The 24,579-nt window shown below is 51.7% G+C and overlaps 1 protein-coding gene across 12 annotated transcripts in view; it reads left to right on the forward strand.

The window, feature by feature from the left end:
* Window positions 1-24,579, forward strand: part of DNM2 (dynamin 2) — an 89,368-nt gene that overhangs the window by 53,231 nt on the left and 11,558 nt on the right. For 3 of the 12 annotated variants that reach the window (XM_070416043.1, XM_070416036.1, XM_070416038.1), the window contains exons 6-16: window positions 1,237-1,397; window positions 2,959-3,101; window positions 5,986-6,121; window positions 7,408-7,475; window positions 8,079-8,217; window positions 10,555-10,641; window positions 12,961-13,031; window positions 14,629-14,658; window positions 16,357-16,408; window positions 17,276-17,287; window positions 21,855-21,968. In XM_070416043.1, coding sequence (XP_070272144.1) covers window positions 1,237-1,397; window positions 2,959-3,101; window positions 5,986-6,121; window positions 7,408-7,475; window positions 8,079-8,217; window positions 10,555-10,641; window positions 12,961-13,031; window positions 14,629-14,658; window positions 16,357-16,408; window positions 17,276-17,287; window positions 21,855-21,968 — 1,013 coding nt within the window. Of the gene's footprint in view, window positions 1-1,236; window positions 1,398-2,958; window positions 3,102-5,985; window positions 6,122-7,407; window positions 7,476-8,078; window positions 8,218-9,446; window positions 9,586-10,554; window positions 10,642-12,960; window positions 13,032-14,628; window positions 14,659-16,356; window positions 16,409-17,275; window positions 17,288-21,854; window positions 21,969-24,579 lie in introns of all 12 variants that reach the window. The other 9 variants (XM_070416048.1, XM_070416040.1, XM_070416044.1 and 6 more) reach the window with 6 other exon arrangements.

A 24,579-nucleotide genomic window follows, 5' to 3' on the forward strand; every position in this document is an offset into this window, starting at 1 on the left:
TCTCACAGTGCCCGTTTGTATACCTGTATTGCTTGGTGCCTTGTGTCCATGCTCAGGGGCTCCTGGATGTTCTATATTTTTAAAAAAATATATTTTTATTGATTTCAGAGAGGAAGGGAGAGGAAGAAAGAGATAGAAACATCAATGGTGAGAGAAAATCATTGATCAGCTGCCTCTTGCACACCCCACACTCGAGATCGAGCCCGAAACATGGGCATGTGCCTGACTAGGAATCGAGCTGAGACCTCCTGGTTCATATGTTGGTGCTCAACCACTGAGCTACACCAGCTGGGCTGTTCTGACTTTGTGAACACCATCCCCTTTCCCGTCTCTATTTTGTCTTCTTCTTTATGTTTTTCTTGTTCTACTCTTTATTTCTAAATATTGCAAATCTTTCCTTCACACTAGCATTTTTATTCTAAAAAATGGTTTCTCACGTTTGAAAAAAAAATTCCAAAATGGTACTGAAGGCTCTTAATTAAAGAGACTGTTTCTCAACCCCCTCCCCCAAGTCCCATTTCTCATGAATTCAAAGTTAACTGTTTCTTAGGTTTCATTCAGCAAATTTTAATATAAATACATTCATTTTGAAAACTCGCTCATGTTTTTTTTTTAAGTATTTCTGTAGTTTCCTATTTTATGTGTAAATTAGTGATCTCTCAAGAATTATTTTTGGTAGGTACCCAACTTGACCAACAGCGACCATTGAGTAACTCCACTTTCTTCCCACTGAATTAGAAGAGTTAGCTGTTAGTTCCCACCTGCTGCTGGGTATGGTTTTGGACTTTCTATTGCACTCATCTCTCTGGACATATATGCCCCAATATACCTAACCTTTTCCAATATAGTAGCTTTAGAATAGGTTTTAATTTCTGGTAAGATCACCTGTCTCCGAATTGCCCTCCTTTTTGAGATTTTTCTCTTACTGTCTTCAAAGCTCAGCTTCTGGATTTCACCTTCATTAAAGCTTGTTCCCATCCACCCCCTTCACACCAAGCTGCATATACTCTCCTTCTTCCAAACACTTGTGTTGCTTTTCAAGACTTCACTCTGTATTTGCGTTCTCCGTGTTTCTAAGTAATGTGTACAGCTTGTAACCCAGTCTGTCAGTGACTCGCAGGACAGAATCCACATATTCACCTGCACCTTGCTTAGCTCTGTGCCTGGGCTGCAATGGGCACCTGGGCCCTTCGGTCCGCCTGGCAGTGGCCCTGCCCTGACCCTCTCTCCCCGCAGGCTACATTGGTGTGGTGAACCGAAGCCAGAAGGACATCGAGGGCAAGAAAGACATTCGTGCGGCACTGGCGGCCGAGAGGAAGTTCTTTCTCTCTCACCCCGCCTACCGGCACATGGCTGATCGCATGGGCACCCCACACCTGCAGAAGACTCTGAATCAGGTGTGTCAGAGGTTTTGTGCAGTTGCACTTGCACAATCAAGTGTTAGGTAGGGATGAGGGCCAGGAAGAGACTGGGAGGCAGAGACAACAGCTCAGGGGAGCAAAGAGGGAAGGAAGTGTCCAAAGGCAGGGGCCCTCCAAGAAAGGAAATGAGTCTGCCTGGGCAGAGGGCTGGAGGATCAGGAAGGGAAGTAAAACTACCCGCAAGCTGCCAGGGCCTCCTGAGAGCCAGCAGCCTAGCTGGGCTCCTGAGGGCTTGGCTGCACATCAGATGCTTCCTGGGGCGGTGGTCCCCCTGCCCCTCTATTTCCCCACGAGTTACATGGAACCGCTCTAATGCTTTAGGATGCTTTCTGAGACTGGAGGGATCTGTAGTCCACCTTTAGAATAAATCTGTAGCTCCCACAGAGGGCCGCTGGTCACAGAGGACTGTGGGGTGGCCCAGATTCATACCCCGGAGTGTGATACTCCTTTACGCCTTGTGTCTAGCTTGATGGACATCCTGTAACTTCTTTTCTGTTGCAGGACAGATGGAACAAAACACCACTTTTCAGTTTTGGGGTGTTAGCTGATTTTATGGCACTTCCTCCCAACCAACCTCCCTTCGTCTCTTCCTCCCTTCCTGCCCTTCCTTTCTCTCTCTCTTTTATCTCTCTATTCTCCTCCCTCCCTTACAATAGTGAACAAAAAAAAGTCCTATAGACCAAATATACTGAAGGTCCCCTTTCCTCCATCCCATGAGGGGGTGGCCAGGGTCATCATTTCCTGCCTTTCCTCCTAGAGACACACAGGGCCTAGAGGGCCAATATGTCTATTTCACCCCCCTTTTTCCTTCCCTCCTGTTTCTCCATGCCTTCCCCCCCACCACACACACACTTGAACAGTAAGATGTTTACCCACTACTTCATCTGGCTTTTTCTCTAACAACACATCTTGTGACTCATCCCCTAAGCTTTTCTGCACTGCTGTCTCCTTTTAAGATTTATGAATAATGAACAAATCCACATGATGCAAAAGCAGAACAGTAGAGGGAAAGGGGGCTTCGGTGAAAGGTCTCCTTCCTGCCCACCTGCTCCATTCTGCCCATTTCTTTCACATTTGTTTCTTGTTGAGTATTCCTTTTCTCTGTTCCTGCAAATGAAAACATGTTCTTACTTTCACAGAAGGGAGCACTTAATGCATATGTTTCGTACCTTTTTTTATAGGGTACATCCCCCGTGTCTATATATCTGCCCAGTGTCACCCATCCATCCGTCATTCAGTCCGTGGTCCTGTGATGGCCTCTTGGGCTTTTCACTGAGCAGCACTTGTGGGAGGTTGTTCTGGATCAGCACACGTGCCCTTGCACATAATTGTGTATACTCCATGGTAGATAATCCATCTGTCCTACAAAGGCCCGTGGGCTTTTCTCAGCTTTTCTTTGCTCGGTGACAAGTGTGACTCTAGCTGATGTTTTGTTGCTTTCTCTGGAGGATGGAGGGTGTGGTGGGCCCAGGCGCCATCATACATGGCCCTTTCCCATGCTTGCACTCATCTGTCATCTCTGGCTTCTCTCTTGCAGCAACTGACCAACCACATCCGGGAGTCACTGCCAACCTTGCGCAGCAAGCTGCAGAGCCAGTTGCTGTCCCTGGAGAAGGAGGTGGAGGAATACAAGAACTTCCGGCCCGATGACCCCACACGTAAAACCAAAGCCCTGTTGCAGTACGTTTGTCCTCTCCCAACCTAGCTCACTGGGGCCTCCACCCAGCCACAGGGTTCCAGGTCTAGGCTGGGTATCAATCCTCATTCATCCTTCTGTTCATTCAACAAACATCTCCCAAGGGCCACCTGTGTGCCAGGCCCTGTCCTGAGCACTGAGGTCACCTCAGTGAATGTATTCCAGTCTGATAGAATACAATATCCTTCCTGCCCCATGTGATCAGAAAGGGGAGATGGGGAAGGATGAGACAAAATAAGTAAATAAAATATATAATGTGCGAAATGTCGAAAAATGTTAAAGTGGGTAAGAGGCTAGAGAGTACCAGTGTGGGCATAGCGTGCCATTGAAAATACAGTGGTCAGGCCTGGCTGGCATGGCTCAGTGGTTGAGCATTGATCTATGAACCAGGAGGTCACGGTTCATTTCTCAGGTCACATGCCCGAGTTGTGGCCTCGATCCCCGGTGGGGAGTGTGCAGGAGGCAGCCAATCAATGATTCTCTCTCATCATTGATGTTTCTATCTCTCTCCCTCTCCCCTCCTCTCTGAAATCAATAAAAACATATTTTAAAAAAAGAAACTAGAGTGGTCAAGAAGGCCTCTCTGAGTCCTTGGGAGTCAGGCAAAGACCTGAAGAGGTGAGGGAGGGAGCCACATAGAGCCTGGATGGGGCCCAGCCAGTGCAAAAGTCTTGAGGCAGGACTGTGTCCAGCATGTTGGAGGTCCCTGTGGCTGGAGCGGAGTGAGGGAGGGAGAGTGGGAAGAGGTGAGGGCAGAGTGTGCAGGGCCTTGCTGAACATGGGGAGGACTTGGGCTCTTGCTCTGAGTGTGGTGGGAGCCATGCTTGGTTTTGAGCAGAGATGGGATGGCCTGACTCGGGTGCTCACAGGCGCCCTCTGGCGGCTGCAGGGAGGACAGACATGGAGGGGGTGGGACCAGACCCCGTGTTAGCTGCTTCTGCTTGATCTCTTTGAATCCTCACCCTGACTATTGAGTCCAGCTCAGAACTGTAGGAGAATCCCTGCAGCTGTGCAGCTGAGAGACAGGGGAGCGGGTGTCCCCACCATCGCAGGTTCTTACTTGGGGCTCTTCCTGCCCCTGTATTCTCAGTTTCTGCCCTGCCAGGGACCATAAGTGCCGCAAGGCCTTGGTTACAGTGAGTTCCGGAAACTCCCTGGCAGCTCATGTGGCAGGTGGTGGCATGCACAGGACTCCTCCTACAGGCACACCAGAGGGGCACTGCCCCCGTGACCTCCTTAGGTCTGACGTCCCCTCCCTCTCAGCCATTGGGCGGTGCATGGTGGCGGGATCGGGATGAGAATGCTTTTATGCTCAGTCAAGCTCAACTGCATCCTGCAACGCTTTTTTTTAAAATATATTTTTAATGATTTCAGAGAGGGAGAGAGAGAGATAGAAATATCAATGATGAGAGAGAATCATTGATTGGCTGTCCTCTGCACTCCCCACATGGAGCCAAACTGGCTAGGACCACAAAGCTTTCTACAGAGCAAATGCTGATCCTTTGTAGACTTGAAGAGGAGATTTAGTCTAGCAGGTGCTGCAACCTGGGGGTAAGCCTGGGTCTGCTGGGCTTCCCCTGGGTGGTGACCATGCCTCTCTGAACCTTGTATTCCTTACCCCTAAATGAAGGTATGAAAGGGAAACATCGAACAGTTGCCTCCTGTATATGCCCCAACCGGGGATTGAACCCACAACCTAGCTATGTGTTCTGACTAGGAATTGAACCCGCCACTTTTTGGTGTTCAGGATGACGCTCCAACCAACTGAGCCACCCAGCCAGGGCAAAAGTGTTTTTTAATTAAGGCATGTACATTGTTTCTTTAAACATAATGTTATTGGAACTCTTAGTAGACTGCAGTATAGTGTAAAAGTAACATATATGCACTGGGAAACAAAAAATTTCTTATCACTGGCTTTATTGTGATATTTGCTTTATTGCAGTTATCTGGAACTGAACCTGCAATATCTCCGATGTCTGTGAATGCCTGAGTAGACCAAGAATTTGGGAGGCAGAGATGAGGAAATGATTAAGGCAGGCAGTGTAAGGGACTGGGGGGGAGCAATTAAAAATGCCAAGGAAAATCGAGACACTAGTAAATATCTTAGATCTTTACTGTTCACATTGTCACAGCATTAATTAGCAAAACTTACACACTTTGTAAGGGCTAGGCTGGGTTCTAAGGGGCCAATCGTGGTATTAGTACATTTTGTCAATTATGTGACATTCTGACTTCTCTGAATTCAAAAGTTTTAGAATTACCGTGATTTGACAGCATTTTTTATTTTTTTGTGGGAGTATGGACTAGGATTGTATTTTAGGATTAGTGACTTCTTGGAAGTTGATGAAATCTAGAAACTTTTTGAATCCTCAGTGAGCTTGTGTGGAGGTGCTGGTATGATCAACCCACTTTCCAGATGAAGGAACTGAGGCTCAGAGGGACAGAGGCCTCAGCCTATAGTGGTGGAGTGCCGACCCCTGTGCTGGGAGGTGGCGGAAGCCACCTGAACGATGTGAAGGAACTACCATTTCACTCTATGATCCTGTCGGATTAGGCCAAACCTCAGGGCAGAGGTGAGGTTGCTAAGTTGTGACCCCCACACCTCATTCTTGTCATCTGCAAAATGGAGTATTAACTGCACCTCCTTCAGTTCAGTGAATGATCGTAACAGGCATATAGAATGGGCCTGGCATGTAGCAAGTGCCTGCCACCTGCAGCTCCTGAATTTTGTTTATTCGTTTTGATGTACACATAGATTTTGTTCCTAAAAATGAAAAGAGGGAACTGAACCATGGCTTGACTCAGGACGTAACACCGAAGCTTTGTTAAAACCTCTGCTTAATGTTCGAGTTTTCTTTTTCCTCGTAGGATGGTCCAGCAATTTGGGGTGGACTTTGAAAAGCGGATAGAGGGCTCTGGAGACCAAGTGGACACGCTGGAGCTCTCTGGGGGCGCCCGAATCAATCGCATCTTCCATGAGCGGTTTCCCTTCGAGCTGGTGAAGGTAGTGTGGCAAGGGCTGGGCCCTCCTGTCCCTGGTCAGGCACCCATCTGCTTGGCCTTGAGCCTAGCCTCCTTCCAGAGCTTTCCATCTTGAGCTCTGGTCATGCCTGAGCCTGCCCTGAGTAGAGTATGGCCCGGGGAGGCGTTCCCTATGGTTTCCTTCCCTGTGCAGGCAGCTTACAACTTTCCAGCAGAGCTGGACAAGAAGTTTCTTTTTTTTTTTTACTCTGACAAAAGCCAGTACAATGTATTTCCTTTGCAAAATACATAGAAAATAGTGGGAAATTCACATGTCCTTAGCAGGTTGAAAAAAAGGAAAAGGAGGTTGTGGACCCAACATGTGCAGGCAAACACATAGATAATATTTGTAATATCCTTCCATACGAAATTATACCTGTGTGTCTTGATGTGTGTATTTGCGTAGATCTGTAAGGCTCTTACAGTTCTTACAGTTCTCAGAGCTAGAATTTGAGATTTTTAAAAACAATTTGCTGTAACTTTTTAAAAATTTATTTTATGGATCTTAGGGAGATGATGGGAGGAAGAGAGAGAAATATCAATCATTGATTGGTTGCCTTCCGCATGCACCCCGACAGGGAATCAGACTCGCAACGTGGGTGTATGCCCCGACCAGAAATTGAAACCACCACCTTTTGGTTTATGAGACGACGCTCCAACCACACTGGCCAGGGTGTAGAAAATTTGCTTGCACTTTTTATTTTTTAATATATTTTTATTGATTTCAGAGAGGAAGGGAGAGGGAGAGAAAGATAGAAACATCAATGATGAGAGAGAATTATTGATCGGCTGCCTCCTGCACGCCCCTACTGGGGATCGAGCCAGCAACCTGGGCATGTGCCCTTGACCGCAATCGAACCTGGGACCCTTCAGTCCACAGGCCTGTGCTCTATCCACTGAGCCAATCCAGCTAGGCGCTAATTCTTTATTAATTCCTCAAGATAAATTTCTAGAGCATTTAAAACTACCAGGTGACATTGTAGGTATATATATTTTTATTTTTAGGTATATTTTTGGAGGTTCTTAATTTGTAGTGCAAGTGGCCCCAAAAAGTTTTTATATGAATTTATGTTTCCTCTAAGAGCAAGAGTGTTAGTTTCACAGCATTCTTGCTGATACTAGGTTTTAATATTTTTAAAATTTTTGACCAATTTAATATTCAGCCGTGTGAATACAGATGCACGCAGGAAACAACATTCTCCAAATAAACACCTGTTCTGAAGGTGCCCCAGGTACATCCTTGCTAGTGTTTGGTTTCTCTGTTCTCAGATGGAGTTTGATGAGAAAGACTTAAGACGGGAGATCAGCTACGCCATTAAGAACATTCATGGTGTCAGGCAAGTTCCACAGGGAGCGTTGCCATTGTTCCCTTGACCTTTGCGGTGCCATTCTCCAGTCAGTCTGTCCCCCCAAACCTCTGGGTGCCCTGATTGTGAGGTCCTGACAGGGTTCCTGGGTGGTTCTCGGTAGCCATACTCTCTCCAAGGGCACTTGAGGGTGGATGGGCTCAGTCCTGTGCGAGTAGGTCATGGGTCACAGGACTGTCTGCTGCCCTTGGATTAAACATTGGTGAACCCCCCAGTCAGTTGGCATGAGCCCGAGTTACTGTAGTCATCCAAGAAAGCTCGCTGCATATTTGCCCTGGGGGTGGGGGTGGGGAGCCAGAGCTGAGTCATGATTACAGGAATCCAGTGTTTGAACCCGTCCTAGGCTCCCTCCGTGTTCCAACAAAAATAGTCCTTCCAGTCATCCAGTCTCACATCACCATGGGGGCCGCAGGTTGCCCTGGGCTTCCAGGTAGTGGACACAGGCATCTGACCCCTAAACTTGCCATGACCTTGGTTCTTTCATGGGAACCCGGCCCCTGCCTGTGAGATTGCTGACCATGCTTTGTTTTTCTCTGACTTATCTCCCCTGCCCCCGGGTTTGGATGGTTTTAGGACCGGGCTCTTCACCCCGGACCTGGCATTCGAGGCCATTGTGAAAAAGCAGGTCGTCAAGCTGAAAGAGCCCTGTCTGAAATGTGTCGACCTGGTTATCCAGGAGCTAATCAATACAGTTAGGCAGTGTACCAGTAAGGTATTGGCCCCTCGGCAGGGGATTCCTGGCCGTGTGGAAACGGGGGTTCAGGGCTTTGGTATCAGGTTCCCGGTGCTGCTTCAGCCTGTGCCCCGTGGTGCCTTCCCCCTGCCTCCAGATTGCCTTGGTTTCCAAGAATGTGGCATCTTCCCAGAGGCTGGGGCAGGGGCTGTCGGCCTAGGTGCAGCTGGTAGGGAGGGGAGGGGGGGGTGGGGGAGGTGTCAGGCCTCCAGAACTGGCCATACTTTTGGGCAGGGCTCCCTGGGACCCTGATACCAAGCCTAGCATGTGTCTGATGGAATTGGGGGTGTCATTGGGCTGTCGCTTTGCTGCCTTCTGAGAAACAGAGAGGGACCCCGCATCAGCTGCTGGAGGCCAAGCTCCCTGAACCTCCCTGGCTGTCACTCCTCCTTGAGTGACACCCTTGGGCTTCCCTGGAGCCAGTCATGTTTCTGTCCCCCGGGTGCCAAGAAAGGCCCACACACTAATGTATAATGAGTGCTCGGGTCCCAAAGTCGGCTCGGCTCCTAACTGCCTCCTCTAGTTCCCTTGCTTCCCCAGGAGCAGTGCTGTTCCCCCAGGTAGCCAGTCCTCAGATCCACTAGGTCACAAGTGCCTATGTGCTTGGGCCACTGCCTCCCCCCAGCAAGACATGCCGGTTCCCCCGCGGGCCTGGCTCCCAGGGCAGCGTGCTTTGGCCGAGCAGCTGAAGCGCTTCTCGATGGGCAGTTTGTGCTTGCACGTCCACGATGGCCGTAGAGCTCTGGGCCGGCCTTCCTAGGCAGGCGATTTCTGCTTGAGCCTTCTGTTCTCAGTCTGGAAAAGCCCACATTTGCTTCTTAAGCTTCTTCGATTGGAAAAGGAAGGGGAAAGAAACCCAGGTGGGTTGCAGATGGTCATCCCGGAGCCCGTGGTCGCAGATAATGAAAACACAAAGCGTCCCCACACCCATAGCCATCTGCACGAAGACACTGACCCTTAGCTCTTCTGTGATTAAACCCAGACCAAGTCCACCCCTGGGACCCAAGATGCCTCTTTGATCCGAAGCAGCTTCCGGGGCAAATGCGGGCACAGGCTCCTCCATGCATGTCACTAACCAACTGACTCTCGTTTCTCTCTCTCTCTCTCTCTCTCCCTCCCCCCCCCCCCCCAACCTCCCCCATCCCGGGTGTGTGGCCTGCACTGTCCCTGGGTGTCTCTCTACTGGTCCCACCCTTCGCATGACCCAGGACGGGGCTCTTCACCCCTGATATGGCCTTTGAAGCCATTGTGAAAAAGCAGATTGTAAAACTCAAAGAGCCGAGTTTGAAGTGTGTTGATCTCGTGGTCTCAGAGCTGGCCACGGTCATTAAAAAGTGTTCCGAGAAGGTAATAGAAGGTTTGTTATTCTCACCTACGCATCTGTCCCCCATCTTCTCCCTCCGTTGTTAGTCTTAACCCGAGCATCTGGGAGACTGTCTCGGATGGATCCCCTCTGCATAGGCCAGTTGTCACTTAACGACATCTCAGCTTTGCATTGGCAGACAAAATGGAGCGAGATGCACCGCACGTGTGTGCCACCTTTGCCGTTTGGGCTACTGAAGGGGCTGGGAGGCTTTGATGTTGCCAAAAGCATTTACTCAGCAGGCAGTGGGGTGAGGGTCATGCCCGTTCCTGAGACCCTGAGAGAAAGGGGGTTTCCAGACGGTTACCAGAGCAGTAAAACGCTGCCATGTGCAGACCTTCGTGTTCTACGTCACGGGACGTTTACTGCATTTTCATCAAGTCATTTTGACTGTCCAACTCAATTTTCTCCAAAATGGAGCTTAACCTAAACTGCAGAAGGTGGCTCTTCATGTGCTGGCTGGAGCTCTGGGGGTGTTAGAGGAGTGGGTTCCAGAGCTGAGATGATGAGGCACGTTTTCTACAAGGGATCCCTCTGAGATAGATGACCCAGATGCCAACCCACCATCTTAGAACAGCCGCTGTGCGCTCACGAGCTGGGCAAGGGCGCTCATCCCAGTGACCGGTGGCTTTAATTATAACCAGTGTCCTCACTCCCACCCAGTGCTGGGCGGGAGGGGGATGGCTGTCGCCCACATTCTCTGCCACTTTCCAGCTCTAAATCGCATTCTCAAAAAGCATCTTTGCTTGTGCACGGGGACCCCGTCACTCTCTCCGGCCCACCGTCCCCCCACTGTCCCCTTGTCTCCCAGCTGGAGCAGCTATGAGACAGGAGTGGGGTGGGGACGCGGTGGGCCCACCCATGTCCCCCACCTCCCCCGTGTTTTCTGTGTAGTTCACATTGGTTCCCATGCCACGAGGACCCAGCCAACGCTGCCTCTGCTTTCCCCTCAGCTCAGCTCCTACCCCCGGTTGAGAGAGGAAACAGAGCGAATTGTCACCACTTACATCCGAGAACGGGAGGGGAGAACCAAGGACCAGGTACTGGCTTTTTGTTTTCATTTTCAGGTATAATTTACTTGCAGTAAATCTTGAGTGTCCAGTATTTTGGGTTTTGACAAATGCGTGCAGTAACCCCCACCTCAGTCACAATATAGAACGGTTCTCTCACCCTCCAAAACGCGTATCCTTTGCCTCCCTGACCCCCAGGTCCTGGCAGTCACTTGGCGGCTTCCTGTCCCTCTGGTTTTGCCCTTTTTCCCAGAATGTTTTGTGAATAGTCTCCTATACTACATAGCCTTTTGATTCTGACTTCCTTCTTTCATCCCTGTTGTTTGTATATCTGCAGTTTGTTTTTTTAATCCTCACCCGAGGATATGTTTTTTTTTAATTGATTTTAGAGAGAGAGAGGAACGGTGTGGGGGGAGAGAGAGAAACATCAGTGTGAAAGAAAAACTTCATTTGGTTGTTTCTCGTAACCACCCTCCCCCACCCCCCGCCCAAACTAGGTATGTGCCCTGACCAGGAATCGAACCCGCAGCCCTTTGGTGTACAGGATAACACTCCAACCATCCGAGCCACTGGTCAGGGCTGAAGTTTGTTACTTTTGATCGCTGAATGTGTGGCCCACAGCTTGCTTCTCTGTTTGCCTGCCAGAGGACGTGAGGGTGCTTTTTGTGGTTTAGTTTTCCTGTGGAGACCATCCAAGCACACACACAGGCAGAGAGAGGGTTCCTCCAAGCAGCCACAGTGGGAGTCTCCCCTGTTCCCTGCCCTGTGTGCTGAGGGCCTTCATTCCTCCCTCATGTGCCCCAACACCTGGTCTCTGTCACTTTCCCTCCGTTGTCTGCTGTGGTCTCGTGGCAGCTGTTCGTTTAAACCAAAACCAAACAAGCCGGCGTGTTGTGTTTGGTTGTGATGTCACCTGTATAGAATGGTTCTTCTCCCCTTGACATTGATGGAGAAAACGGGCTCATTTGTCCTTCAGAGGGTCCCCCAGTCAACCTGTGCCCTGTTTCCTCAGAGCTTCTGTAGCCTAGAAGCTGTATCAGAAGCTTGAGAGGGTCCAGTTCGTTTTGTTGTCCCTTCCATACACACCACGGCCTCTGGTTGCCTCCCTGTCGACACTGCTGGGCTTGATGCACTGGCTCCGGGATAGTGGGGTTCAGGCTTTATAAAACGAGCAACAGTGGAGCACCTCAGCCTTTTCCAACAACCCCACAGGGTCTGACCTACTGCCTGGCCTGTTTTATGCTTGAGGGCTTGGAGGCACAGTGAGGTGATAGGAAGGGGCAGGGTACTGTGTAAGGGCCCATCCCTTATCTCTGATGACATCCCCACTGGCCCGTGTGTGTGTGTGTGTGTGTGTGTGTGTGTGTTTCATTTTAATGTCCTCACCTGGCCAGATTATCTTTGCTGTTTAAATGTAGCACTTATGAAATGCCAGGTGCTAGCTAACGACTTTCCATATTGTGACTTATTTAACTCTTTGAAGTGGGCCTCTTGTGCCCCCATTCCACAGCTTGGTAACATGGGGCCCAGGGTCACACAGCCGTCTGGCTGAGCCAAGCCTGCAGCCCAGGTAGTCAGCCCCAGAGGCTGTGCCAGTGACCATGGCTGCCTCTCTCCGTTTGGTTGGCTCAAACTTAACTTAGTTGTGAGTCCCTGATGTCTGGAAGCACCTGTGTGTCCCTTCCCCCTACAGACGTACCCCAGGTTTATTTTGGGGGGGAGATGTGCCCAAGAAGCAGCGTGGTTCCGCACCCACACACCGCCCCTATGTGAAAAGTGCTTTATCCGCTGCCCCTGCCTGCCATGCTGGGCTCTATACAGATGCTCCTCAGATTATTACAATGAGTTTATCAGGATATAACCTCATCGTTACATCCTGATAACCTCATGGTAAATTGAAAATAAAGTAACCTGAAAATGCATTTAATACACCTAACCTTTTAAACATTATAGCTTGGCCTAGCCTACCATAAACGTGTTCTGAACACTTAAATGAGCCTACGATTGGACAAAATCATCTAATACAGTGAATGCACTATAGAGCAAGCATGTCATACTTGTGGCCCTTGGGCCACATGCCTCGTTTATTTGGCCCGTGTTAGCCTTTGAGTTTGACATGCTTGCTGTAGAGTATCAATTGTTGACCCTCATGATTGTTGTGCTGACTGGGAATTAGGTCTTGCTGTCCAGCATCATGAGAGAGTATCGTGTTACATATCACTAACCTGGGAAAAGATCAAAATCCAAAGTATGGTTTCTACTGAATGCTTACCACTCTCACACTGTTATAAAGTCAGACAGTCATGTCGGGGACCATGTATACTCACAGAGACTTCCGCTTTCCCTCAGATTCTTCTTCTCATCGACATTGAGCAATCCTACATCAACACAAACCACGAGGACTTCATTGGATTTGCCAAGTATGTACTGTTGGGCACAGCGGCCGATGGGCTGGCACCAGTTCACCCTCAGTTGGGATTCCCTCTGAGAGCTGGAGCGTGAGGGTCTCTGTGTCAGGGTCCTGGGGTGAGAGTGTCTGGAAGGTTGCCTGGACCACCCCCATTGTCCCCACTGCCTCTCCTATGAGGGCACCAGAGGTTTAAGGAAGAAAGTGCAGTCCTGGGGTCAAGTTCATGAGGAAAGGACAGGGCTCGCTAGCATCAGTGCTTCCTTGCCTGAGGCCCTTCTCAGAGCCTGTCATGGCTCCTGTGCAGCTTTCCCAGGCTCCGTGTGCACTGGCCCTTTCACAGAGTCTCCTGGGTCAGGGCTGCCCTGCATCGCCACGGCTTCCATTTATTTTTTTATTTTTTATTTATATTTAATCCTCACCTGAGGATATTTTTCCATTGATTTTTAGAGAGAGTGGAAGAGAGAGAGAGACACCGATGTGAGGGAAACACATCGATTGGTTGCCTCCTGCACAAGCCTGACCAGGGCCCAGGCTGGGAGGAGCCTGCAACTGAGGTACGTGCCCTTGACCGGAATCGAACCCAGGACCCTTCCATCCACAGGCCGGCGCTCTATCCACTGAGCCAAACCGGGTAGGACTCCATTTATACACTGTAGATTTAAAACCAGAACCTTCCATGGGACCTAGATAAGGGGCTAGAACAGGGAGCTCTGATTTCAGCCAGATGTAGATATAAATGCTGGTGGTCTCAGGCGTCTCCCACTGACTCCTTCAGCCTTATACCCCCTCAGTGAGCTTGGGTGTCACATGGATCGTTCCGGTGGCTCACAAAGGTGTTCTTGCCTGAGCCCAATAGCATAACAGACCATTGGTAGCCAACTCCCTTGTATCATTTAGCAAATATTATCTCTCTGTGCCAGGCCCTGTGACACAGCATTGAGCAAGCATAGGCCCAGGTCCCCACCCTCAAAAGAAGGTCCCATGCCAGGGACAGACGTGCACCTGGACAGTTAGGATACAGTGTGGTCAGTGCTGGGGCGGGGACTGTAGGGCCCATGGGAGTCCCGAGGGCGGCCTTCTGGCCTGACCTTGGGGGTACAGGGAGGCATCTTTGAGGAGGGGCCTGCTAGAGCCCAACCTTGGGCTAGCAGGCTGCAGCAAGAGGGTCTTTCTGTCGGGGGATTCTCTGTTGTGCTAAGTAGTTACCAGGTAGAACATTTATCAATGCACTCAACACAGTTAATTGAGCAACTGTTCTGTGCTGGGCACATGGTAGGTGAGTAGAATGAATGAATAAGGGCATGATCATAAACTTCAGGCCCCAGCTGAGTAATCCCTGCTGGGAGTGGGCTGGGGGGCACAGGCCATGGGCCACCCCCAGGTGTTTCTCGGAGCCTGGGGAGCAGCCCCTCCTGCTCCTATCCCAGCAGCCAGTTGTATGTAGGCTGAAAACACTGGTCCTCCTGTTCGGTTTGCTGCTGTTTTTCTCACCTTGATATCTCTGCTTCTCACACTTCATCCACAGTTCCTTCTCACAATTTCTCCTGTTTTTCCTTTGACCACTCCACTCTTTCCTCTGGATTCCTGCGCCTTCCCACCTCCCCCAGCTGTTACTATACTGAGCAGCTGGTGACCTGGTGGGTATTGCCTGCTGTGTGCCTTTTCCCTGGTGTGTGAACAGCTGGGGGTGGGGCCCAGGGTGCCAGGCTCCTCCCAGCCTAGGTATAAACCAGGGCCCCAGTCCTAGGTGGGATATCCCAGGGTCCCACTGAACAACCATGGAGCACTGTTTCAGGGCCTTTGAACTAGGACAGTGAATAAGCCAGACTTGGGACTTGCCCCTTCAGAGCCCACAGGCTGGGGACACATTGTCATTGAGCAAATTGTCATAGAGAAAATGAGAGTTGGAAAGGAAGGTAGGTGAGGGGTTGTGGAAAGGGGAACAAGGGATGCGTCCTGGAGAGACCTTCCCAAGAAAGTCCTGACAGCCAGGTGACGGGCGGGGTACGCCAGAGATCGTTAGAGACAGGGAAGGAAGGCCGAGAAGCCAGGAGCATGGGAGACCAATGCAAGGTGAAGGTGAGAGGCCAGCCCCATCACCAGGAGGGCCCTGCAGGCTGGGGGGAAGTCTCTTCCTGGGGGCAGGCAAGGGAAAGGTGCAGCCGTGTGGGCTGCCAGGACAAGCAGGGAGCCAGGAAGCCCGCAGGAAGTCGCACATCCGGGACCTCTCTAGCACCCAGGCCCTGGCATGAGTGGCTTAGCTCAGTCCTGTCTTCTTCAGACACGTTTGGTCAAACTTCTTTGCTTGGATGTTCTGGGCTGCTTTCCCACGGCCTCTTCACACTAAAGCCCAAAGCAAACGCCCTGTAATAAACTCATTGAACATTAGGAAAATTATTGGGTAAAATTCCACCTCCGTTCTTAATATTTTTAACTTTTACTGATCAGGGAACAGAAACTTATTCCCTTTTTGCGTGTGTACACACACACACTCTCTCTCTCTCTCTCAATTTATCCAACAGCCAACTTGAACTTTAATGTAAAACTCCAGAGGCAGTGAATAAAAGAATGAAACAGGATGGTTGGCCTTTTCATACTGTTCTGAAAGTTCCAGCTAAAGCAATACGATAAGATATGACATTAGGACAAACAAGTGAGCTAAGTAGGTGCGAGATACATGACCTTCATCTGCACTCGTCATTTCCTGGCATGCACTAGCCAGGAAACAGGGTAGAATAAGAAGAAAAGCTATCTGGGACTGTAGATAAATAAGGACCTTGTAGAAACATGCCCTATGGACCTTGACTGTCCTCTGGTCTGGGCAGGAGCCATCCAAGATGAGTGATGTTTATTGATAAGCAGCTGTCCCACGGTCTGATCGCCCAGGTCTGACAACACCGTGGTCAGAGCTACTTAGGCCTTACTGCCAGGGGTTGGGGTAGGAATGGAGAGCGGGAGAAAGCCTCAAGTTTTTGACCCCTAAGCACTCAGAAGCCATCATGGCTAACTTCGAGCCACCTGGGACTCCAGCTCCTCATGCCATTCTTGGAGGCTCCAGTACCCAGTCACTTTGGAAATAGCTGGTGCTCTTAGGGGTGGCAGAGATCATGGCCTAGAAGCTTCAGTGTAATTCCATACATTTTCTCCTTCCATGAACCTGAGCTCTTTCCCTTGGGCAGCCGTTTGTGTGCAGGGCAGTTTCTCTCTGACTCTGCCCTTAACCAGTCACTGGCCCCCTCGTGTGGTAAAGAACCCCACCTGGGCCATGAGGGCCTCTTGCTCCCTGTCCCTCCCAGCTTCTCACCTGCATGAGCCTCTCTGTGCTTTGGTTTCAGCGCCCAGCAGAGGAGCACACAGCTGAACAAGAAGAGAGCCATTCCCAACCAGGTAACCACCCCTCTAGGGCCCGCAGCTCCACCCTCAGGGGAGGGGGCGGGAGGGCACTAAGGGACCACCGAGCCTTGCAATGGCACCTGGCGTGTGCATGCCCCACAGATCCTCACCCTGCAGCCTCTTAAGTCCACTTAGGTTGTGATGCTTCAGGAAACTGGTCTGAGAGCCAAAGCTCTGGCAGGGCCAAGGGGGCAGATTTTATACACCTGTGAGTCCCTGTCTGAACATCCAAGGCCATGGTTAGAGCTTGACCCTCAGGGCAGCACAATCACCCGTGGTGTCTGTGGCCACATTGGGTTCTCGGCCCCAAGGTCTAGGAGCCCGTGGGAGGCTGCATTGTGAAAAGAGTTCCATGGTTGACCCCACCTGTGGAAAAACCATAAGTCACACACAGGGTGTTCTACCTTGTTGATGTACCCCAGCCAGAGGCCGTGAAATAAGAACAGCTTTATATATTTACCACTATTAGTTTTTGGGGTTTTTGAGAAAATCATCACCTTTCTGCCCGTGTCCCCTGCTTCTCCACATCATACAGGGATGAGGGTGGGGACTCTGCTATTTATCTTGCACGATTATCGAGCCCTCTGGAAAAGAAGGGTGTAACCACTGCATGATTTTTTTTGTGCTTGTTGATACGTATGTTGTTGCTTTCTTGTTTCAGGAGATGATAATGAATTAAATATTAACACCATGAATATAATTAATAGCATGTAATTTTTTTTCTTTTGCTGTTTTTTTCCTCTGCTCTTCTCTCTTCCCATTTGTGTGCCTTTCCTGCTTTTTCTCTGTCCCCTCATGTCCCTGACGTCTCTTTTCCTCTGCCTGCTCTTCTTTGATTTACCTAACTTTGCATTTTCAAAGGGGGAGATCTTGGTAAGTACCCACTTAGTGTGGTAGCAAACATTAGAGATTGTCGTGGTGGTGGAGACCCCCCCACCCCTTAACATTCCCTTCCCCTCAAAATAAAAAACAACTAACAATCAAGCTAACCAAACCTCCCTGCCACAGCCTATGTCTGATGTCATGTTGCCTTGGGCATAAGCAGACTTAACACAGACTAACCTGACCACTGCCCTGGTGGAAGGCCGCCCTCCAGCCCATTCCTAACATGTGGACCTGGTTTCCTGTAGGTCAGGGATGGCAAATACTTGACTAATACCCCTCCCTCCCTTCCCTCTATCACATCCTTCTCGGAGATTTTGCTCAAGCTCTGCTGGAACTTGCCACTGCCACCGCTTTGTCCCCAGTGCAGACATCACCGTGGGGAAAATGTCCCCTTCCCGTGCTCATGGCAGACATTACTAATTGATCTAGCACTCTTTCCCTGGTGCCTCTCCCCTGTCATGTGCCCACGGCAGACACTGCTAACCATTCCTGGCACTCTTTCCTAAGCATGCCACCACTCCCCATTCTATGGCAGATGTGACTAACTGGCTGGGAATTTATTTCCCATATGATAGCTTTATATGTGACACAGTTTATGACAGGCATGACTAATTGATGAGGGAACTCACTACTGAATGCTGCCACTATCCTGCCTCCATGGCAGGTACACGATGGAGTGGGCTCTTCTGTGCCACTTGCCCCATCCCGTATCCTTTGCCTGTGGCAGACATCACTTGTTGATCCTAGCATTCTTTCCCATTGCACCTAGAATTCTTACCACAGCACTTCGGGCAGCTCCTACTCGTTGATGGGTGTGGCCCCCACATGAGTGGTATTTGCCATCCCTGTTCTTACACTTCCTCTCCTTGTGTGGCCCAGCCCAGTGGGTAGCAGGTGCTGCTTAAGTCTGACAGTTGAACTCTTTTCAAGGTGCCTGCCTCTGGGCAACTGGCTCAGCCCCAGCTCTCCACCTTGGAGAGCAAGGCCTGGGCCCCCAGCCCTAACAACAGCCTCCTTCTCCGGGATGGCCTCCCACCACCAGCCACTGAGGCACTGGGTCCCTCTGCTGCCCCCTAGCATGGATCTTCGACCCCAAGTAGCTGAGCTGATCCTGTGCCAGGGCCTCACTTGTGCCCAGGGCCTAGAATTCTCTCAGAGGATCCAGAAAGAGCCAGAGCTTGGGGGCGGAGGGAGCAAGAGGAATGGATTGTCTTTGGCTCCTGATTCCCACGTCACCTCCAACCCCCTTGGAACTTGAATGATTTCTTGCCTCTAAATAGTCCAGGGGCCTGAGAGGTTTAGTCATTCTTTTCCTGCTGGATTCCAGACCCCTGGCTACAAAGCCCAGCCCTGCCGTGTGCACGGCTGGAACCCTCACCTGGGAGGAGGCTGGCCCACCCTGCTTGTGGGCACCAGCTGTGTCGCTTCTCGCCTGCTGCCCATGCTGTCCCTGTGGTCCTTTCTTCCACCCTGGCATGCCTTGCTGTGTACCCTGGAAACCCGCCTGCCTCTTCTGTCTCTCCTGCCCGTCCTGCTCCCATCCCCCATTGTTTTAAGCCCAGTCCCCTTGGGCACAAATCTGGGTTTAGGATGAGGGGGCCCAGGTACTCCTTTTCCTTTATGCTCAGCGCCTGGTCTGCCACCCACAGCTTGCATCTTTCCATGGTGGGGTTCTGTTTCTAACCCCAGTTGGACTCACATGAAGGCAGCTCTCTGGATGGCTCGAGGGAGAAGGGACCTGGGGGCTTCTGCAGGTCCGATTAGCAGCCTCCTGCCCTGAGACTCAGATGTGCCATTCCTGGCGTGGCCCCCATCTCATACCACATGCCCTGTAGGCAAGCAAGGCCACCAAAGGGTGGTTGGGCACAGGCTGGGCCCATGAGTGCAGAGGCCTCATGGGAGGATTTATCTGGGGAACACTGACAGCCTGTCTTTCTATCCCCCTCTTCCTCCCTTCCCTGGCTTTCAATCACTGACTGAATTGAAGGTTAGAAACACCCACTCTGTGGGCCTGGACTAACCCGGGGCAGGCCCTCCTTACCCCTGGGGAGCGGAGGAGCAGGCATGAGCAGAGCCCCGAAGCTTGGGAGCTGGATGTGGTGGCCAGATACAGGGGCTGCGTCCCGGGTCCTAAGCAGGAAGGCCTTGGGCCTGAGTCTGGAGACCACCCTTGCCCTCAGCATGACCTACTTTCCTGCTTTACCTGGGACTCGAGACTTTTAGTGCTAAACTGGGGTGAGTTGGTCATCCTGCTGCGAGGGAGGATACCATGGCCTCTGCCTCCTTGCCAACGAGGCAGCCTGCGGCTGGGCAGGTGTTAGAGGTCACTGCCTGCTTCCTGATGGCCAGAAGATTCCAAAGTGCTGTCTCGTCATCCAAGGGAGGGAGAAATCTATGCCCTGGGCCTTAACCAGGGCTTCCAGCTGGCGTACCATGCCATCTCCAGCCTGGGCAGGGGCTTCTGCATGGTGCAGGGGTCTCTGAGCGCTCTGTGGCCATCTCCATCTTTATGTTCTGAGGCTCAGAGCCTAAGTCTAGCCCCAAGAGGAGTAGGGGTTGGGGGTTGGTCTCCCTGATAAGACTTGGTAAGCCCGGGGTCAGGTCAGGGTAGACAGAATGCAGCCCGTCCTGATACCCACCCACTAGGAAGGTATGTGGGCCCCAGAAGCACCCCCAAATCCTCATGTAGGGTGCTCCTGCCCCACCCCAATCTGGGGTCCCACCACCAGCTCTTCTCAGCTATTTGTGGCCGCTTGCAGCCTACTCTCTGCAGCTAGGCATGGTCTGTTGCTGCCTTGGCCCCAGGCAGCCCTGCCTGTGCCTCCACATGCTTCCCGCTGCCCTGGGGCCCCCAGTCCAGATTGGTGGGGTGCTCTGGCCCACACATGTCTCCATGGCCCAGGGATCATGAGAGCATTGCCCCCCAGGCTGCCTGTGTATAGCTGCCAGGTGAGTCCCCTGCACCAGCCTGGGTTTTGCCTCTCACTCAGATGACAGCCACCGCCTGATGACCCCCATCCAGGAGGTCTCCCGGCCCGATGTGTCAGACAGAAAAGTGGGACGACGGGGCATATTCCCTGCAGGTCCCCAGGGCTCTGGATGAAGGCATCCCTTCGTCCTCACGCCCTGAAAGGGAGCCCCAGGGTGGGGGCTGTCAAAGCAGGTACCTGTGCCCGCTGAGCACCTGCCCTGGTTTGCTGTCAGAGGAGCCAACAGAGTAGGCAGCAGAGTCAAGGCTGAGTTGAGCCTCTGCCGCTTGGCTCCTGAAAGGAAAAAGGAACTGTTTCATTGTGGGGGTGACTCCTCCAGTCCTCCATTGACCTTCCAGAGGGGATGAGGGGCAGGGCTCAAGGGCATCCCTCATGCCCATGTCTCATTAAGATAATTGCAATCATCCACTGTCACATGCTGTGTGGCTGCACACACAAGCCTGGGTCCCTCCTCGGGGCCCCTCTCAGCAGGCATTCCTTTGCCACCTGTGCTAACTCATCCTAACCCCAGGCATGTGAGTCAATCAGTGACTGTCCACCCAAGTGCCCCATATGGGTTTCCAGCAGAAAGTGCTTGGGGCAAGATGAAGTTGGTTGGCTGTTTTTTTTTTTTTAATTTATATAAATTTTTATTTATTGATTAATTTCAAAGAGGAAGGGAGAGACATCAGTTTGTTATTCCACTTATTTATGCATTGATTGATTTTTTTAAAATATGTTTTTATTGATTTCAGAGACAGGAAGGGACGGGGAGAGAGAGCTAGAAACATCTATGATGAATCATGGATCAGCTTCCTCCTGAACGCCCCCTACTGGGGATCATGCCTTGACTGGAAATCAGACCATGACCTCCTGGTTCATGGGTCGACACTCAACCACTGAGCCACACCGGCTGGGCTATTTGATTTTTTTAAAATACCTTTTTTAAAAATTGATTTGAAAGAGAGGGAGAGAGAACTATTGATTTATTTTTCCACTTATTTATGCATTAATTGGTTGATTCTTGTATGTGCCATGGCCAGGGATTGAACCCACAACCTTGGCATATCGAGATGTTGCTCTAGCCAACTGAGCTACCCAGACAGGGCCTCGTTGGTATATTCTTTTTTTTTTTTTTAATATGTTTTATTGATTTCAGACAGGAAGGGAGAGGGAGAGAGAGATAGAAACATCAATGACGAGAGAGAATCATTGATTGGCTACCTCCTGCATGTCCCCTACTGGGGATCAAGCCCACAAACTGGGCATGTGCCCTTGACTGGAATCGAACCTGGGACCCTTGAGTCCACTGGCCGATGCTCTATCCACTGAGCTAAGCCAGCTAAGGCAGTAGATTCTTGTATGCGTCCTGACTGGGGATCGAACCCACAACCTTGATGTATTGGGCTGACGCTCTAACCAACTGAGCTACCCAACCAGGGCAGGTTGGCTGTCTTTGGGTTGTAGGTACCTCTGTCTTGTTCCCTGGCTTCCTGTCTTGCTGGGGGCAAGGGCTCTGGCTGCTGTGCTGGGGGTGGTCTGGGCTGGGCGGTAGGTCCTCCACTGAGCTGTGCCCTTCTCTCCAGGTGATCCGCAAGGGCTGGCTGACCATCAACAACATCAGCCTCATGAAGGGCGGCTCCAAGGAGTATTGGTTTGTGCTGACGGCCGAATCTCTGTCCTGGTACAAGGATGAGGAGGTGAGTGGCTGGCAGAGCTGGAGCCAAAGGGCAAGAATAGTGGCCCCTCACTTATCACTCACTCACTTATTCATTCATTTGTTTACTCATTCACTGACTCGTTCATTCAGGAAATGTTTCCTGAGTACCACTGTGCCTCAGAGGTCACCATTAGGATGGTAACAACCAAGGCTGGAGGGTGCCCCAGGCATCACACATCATATCCCAGCCCCCAGGGCCCCTGTGGGATCAGCCTGATGGAGGAAAGGAAGATGGGGGAGGGAGCCCCTGGTGGGCTGGAAAAGACCCCAGCCTCCAACGGCATAGCAAGGGGAAGTTCTGGCTCTCAGAAGGAACACAGCATGGGGTCAGGGACTCAGGCTTCCAGCCAGGCTGCTGGAGTATTGGGATTCCATGGGATACGACTATATGGGCTCAACCAAGCCCTTGGCCTCCCTGGGCCTTCGTTTCCTCATCTGTGAAGTAGAATGAATGGCCCCTACCTACTGTGAGGTGCTGAGCCATAGTGTCGTCTTCAGAACATTACACACTTTCTTGTCCTGATCAGAAGGACAGAGGGAGGCCTCAGGGAGCAGTATTGCACGCTGTTTGAGCTGCTGTCTCCATGAACAGGGAGCAGGGGGGCAGGGACGGAGGGAGGCGAGAGGGAGGCACTGCTGTTCAGGTCCATCCTCTCTATGCTCTAGCCCAGTGGTCAGCAAACTGCGGCCTTGCAAACCGCGGCTCATGAGCCACATGCGGCTCTTTGGCCCCTTGAGTGTGGCTCTTCCACAAAATACTAACTTCTGCGCATGGGCCACGAAGTTTCAATTACACTGTACGTGCGCCTACACATGGTATTTTGTGGAAGAGCCACATTGAAGGGGCCAAAGAGCCACATGTGGCTTGCGAGCCGCAGTTTGCCGACCACGGCTCTAGCCCATTTTCCCATCCTGAGTGGCCCATTTCTTTACTTATTATCCTAATGGAACAACATAACTGTGGCTTAGCGGCCTGGGAGTGAAGCCATTCCTGCGGGTCCTATTGCCACTGTGATGGGCCAAACACCAGCAAGGAGCGCTGTGTTTCTGTCCTTTTCCTGGATTGCCTTCCGGGAGCCCCATAGGCTCTCTCTGTTGGCCAGGGCAGTGTTGTGTGTCTGTGACAGGCCCCAAACGAAGGCACTTACCCAAACAGAAGTCTGTTTCTCATACGTGTCCCTGGTGAATTTGGTGGCCCTGTGATGCAGGCTGACCAGGGCGTAGGCTTCTCTTTTCCCGTTGCCGCCTTAACACAGGGCTCCCCTCACTGTCCAAGATGGCTGCCCCACGCCCGTCACCACATGGCCTCCAGCGGCCCCAACAAGGGCCTGACGAAGAACGTGCACACACCACCCAGCTCAGGTGTCCCTGACCAGAGTCTAGTCACATGGCCACGGTGTGTCCTGCTTATCTGGGATGGCATAGCCCCCGGCCCAGCCCAGGTGCCCTCAGAGCCTCCCCTTGGGAATTGGGAGGACCCCCTTTAGAAGTGCCCCAATAGGAGGCCTCGTTGGCAGATGACAGCCAGGCCTGGGCCAAACTGCGCATTTCCACCCGGGTTCAGAGACGAGGCAGGTAGAGCGCTGTTGGGGCCCCTGGGTGGCTCTTATTTATGACGCCCACTAGGCCACACGTGGAGGGTATCCTCCCCTCGGAATCCTCACACTTGGTCAGTGAGGAAGCTGAGCCTCCAGCTAGTGACGTCCCCATGGCACAGAGCCGAGAACGGGCCCCGTGGGTGGGTAGAGGGGGCACAAGCGCCAGAAGGGCAGGCAGGGGGAAGGGGAAGTTCTGGCTCTCAGAGGGAACTTCTAAACTCCTGCTGTGCTGGGGGTGGCCTGGGCTGGGCGGTAGGTCCTCCACTGAGCTGTGCCCTTCTCTCCTGTGGGTGGGCACAAGCGCCCTGACCCGAGAGACACCTCAGCCCCACAGCCCAGGCCGGACGTGGATTCCTCCAAGGGACCATGTTTCGGGATGAAATCAGCCCACCCCACATGAGTCCAGATACTCACCCTGGAATGTTCTGGAAACCTCAGGAGCTCTGAGTCCCCTGAAGGGAGGGACCCTGTCCGGGTGGCTGTTTTTAAACAAAGGTGGGGGGTTGTTCAGGACCCCACAGCTTCATAGGGTTTGGATGCGGGGGCGGGGAGGGTGAGACCAGGCATTCCTCAAGGAACCCTGGTGGCCACATCAGCTCTAAAATGGCTGGGTGAGGGGTGGGGTGTCGCCTTCACATTTTTTCCCTCTCCGCCCCCATCATCTGAAACCCAGCCTGCTCTGTGATTCGTCAGCTGTCAGGCAAGCTCAGGGCTGGTCCCGCCTTTGGGCTCGGGGGTCCCAGGGCCTGGTGCCGGCCGTGGGCAGTTACAGAGGGGCTTCTGGGCCCAACCCTAGGCTGGTTCACTGCTCGGCACCAATGCAAGTCCAGTTTTCAGAGATTCTGTTCTTGAACTTGAAGAGAGGCCAGGCCCTTCGTTTACCTCTCACCTGGGGGTTGAAAGCAGGAGCCCCAGACTCTCCCTTGGGGCCCCAGACCAGAGGCAGGGGAAGTGTTGGGAGGAGGGTCGAATGCCCGCCGGTGGTAATGAGAA

Source organism: Myotis yumanensis, unplaced genomic scaffold (assembly GCF_028538775.1).
Source record: "Myotis yumanensis isolate MYYU_CA2020_CCGP unplaced genomic scaffold, mMyoYum1.0.hap1 SCAF_5, whole genome shotgun sequence".
NCBI lineage: Eukaryota > Metazoa > Chordata > Mammalia > Chiroptera > Vespertilionidae > Myotis > Myotis yumanensis.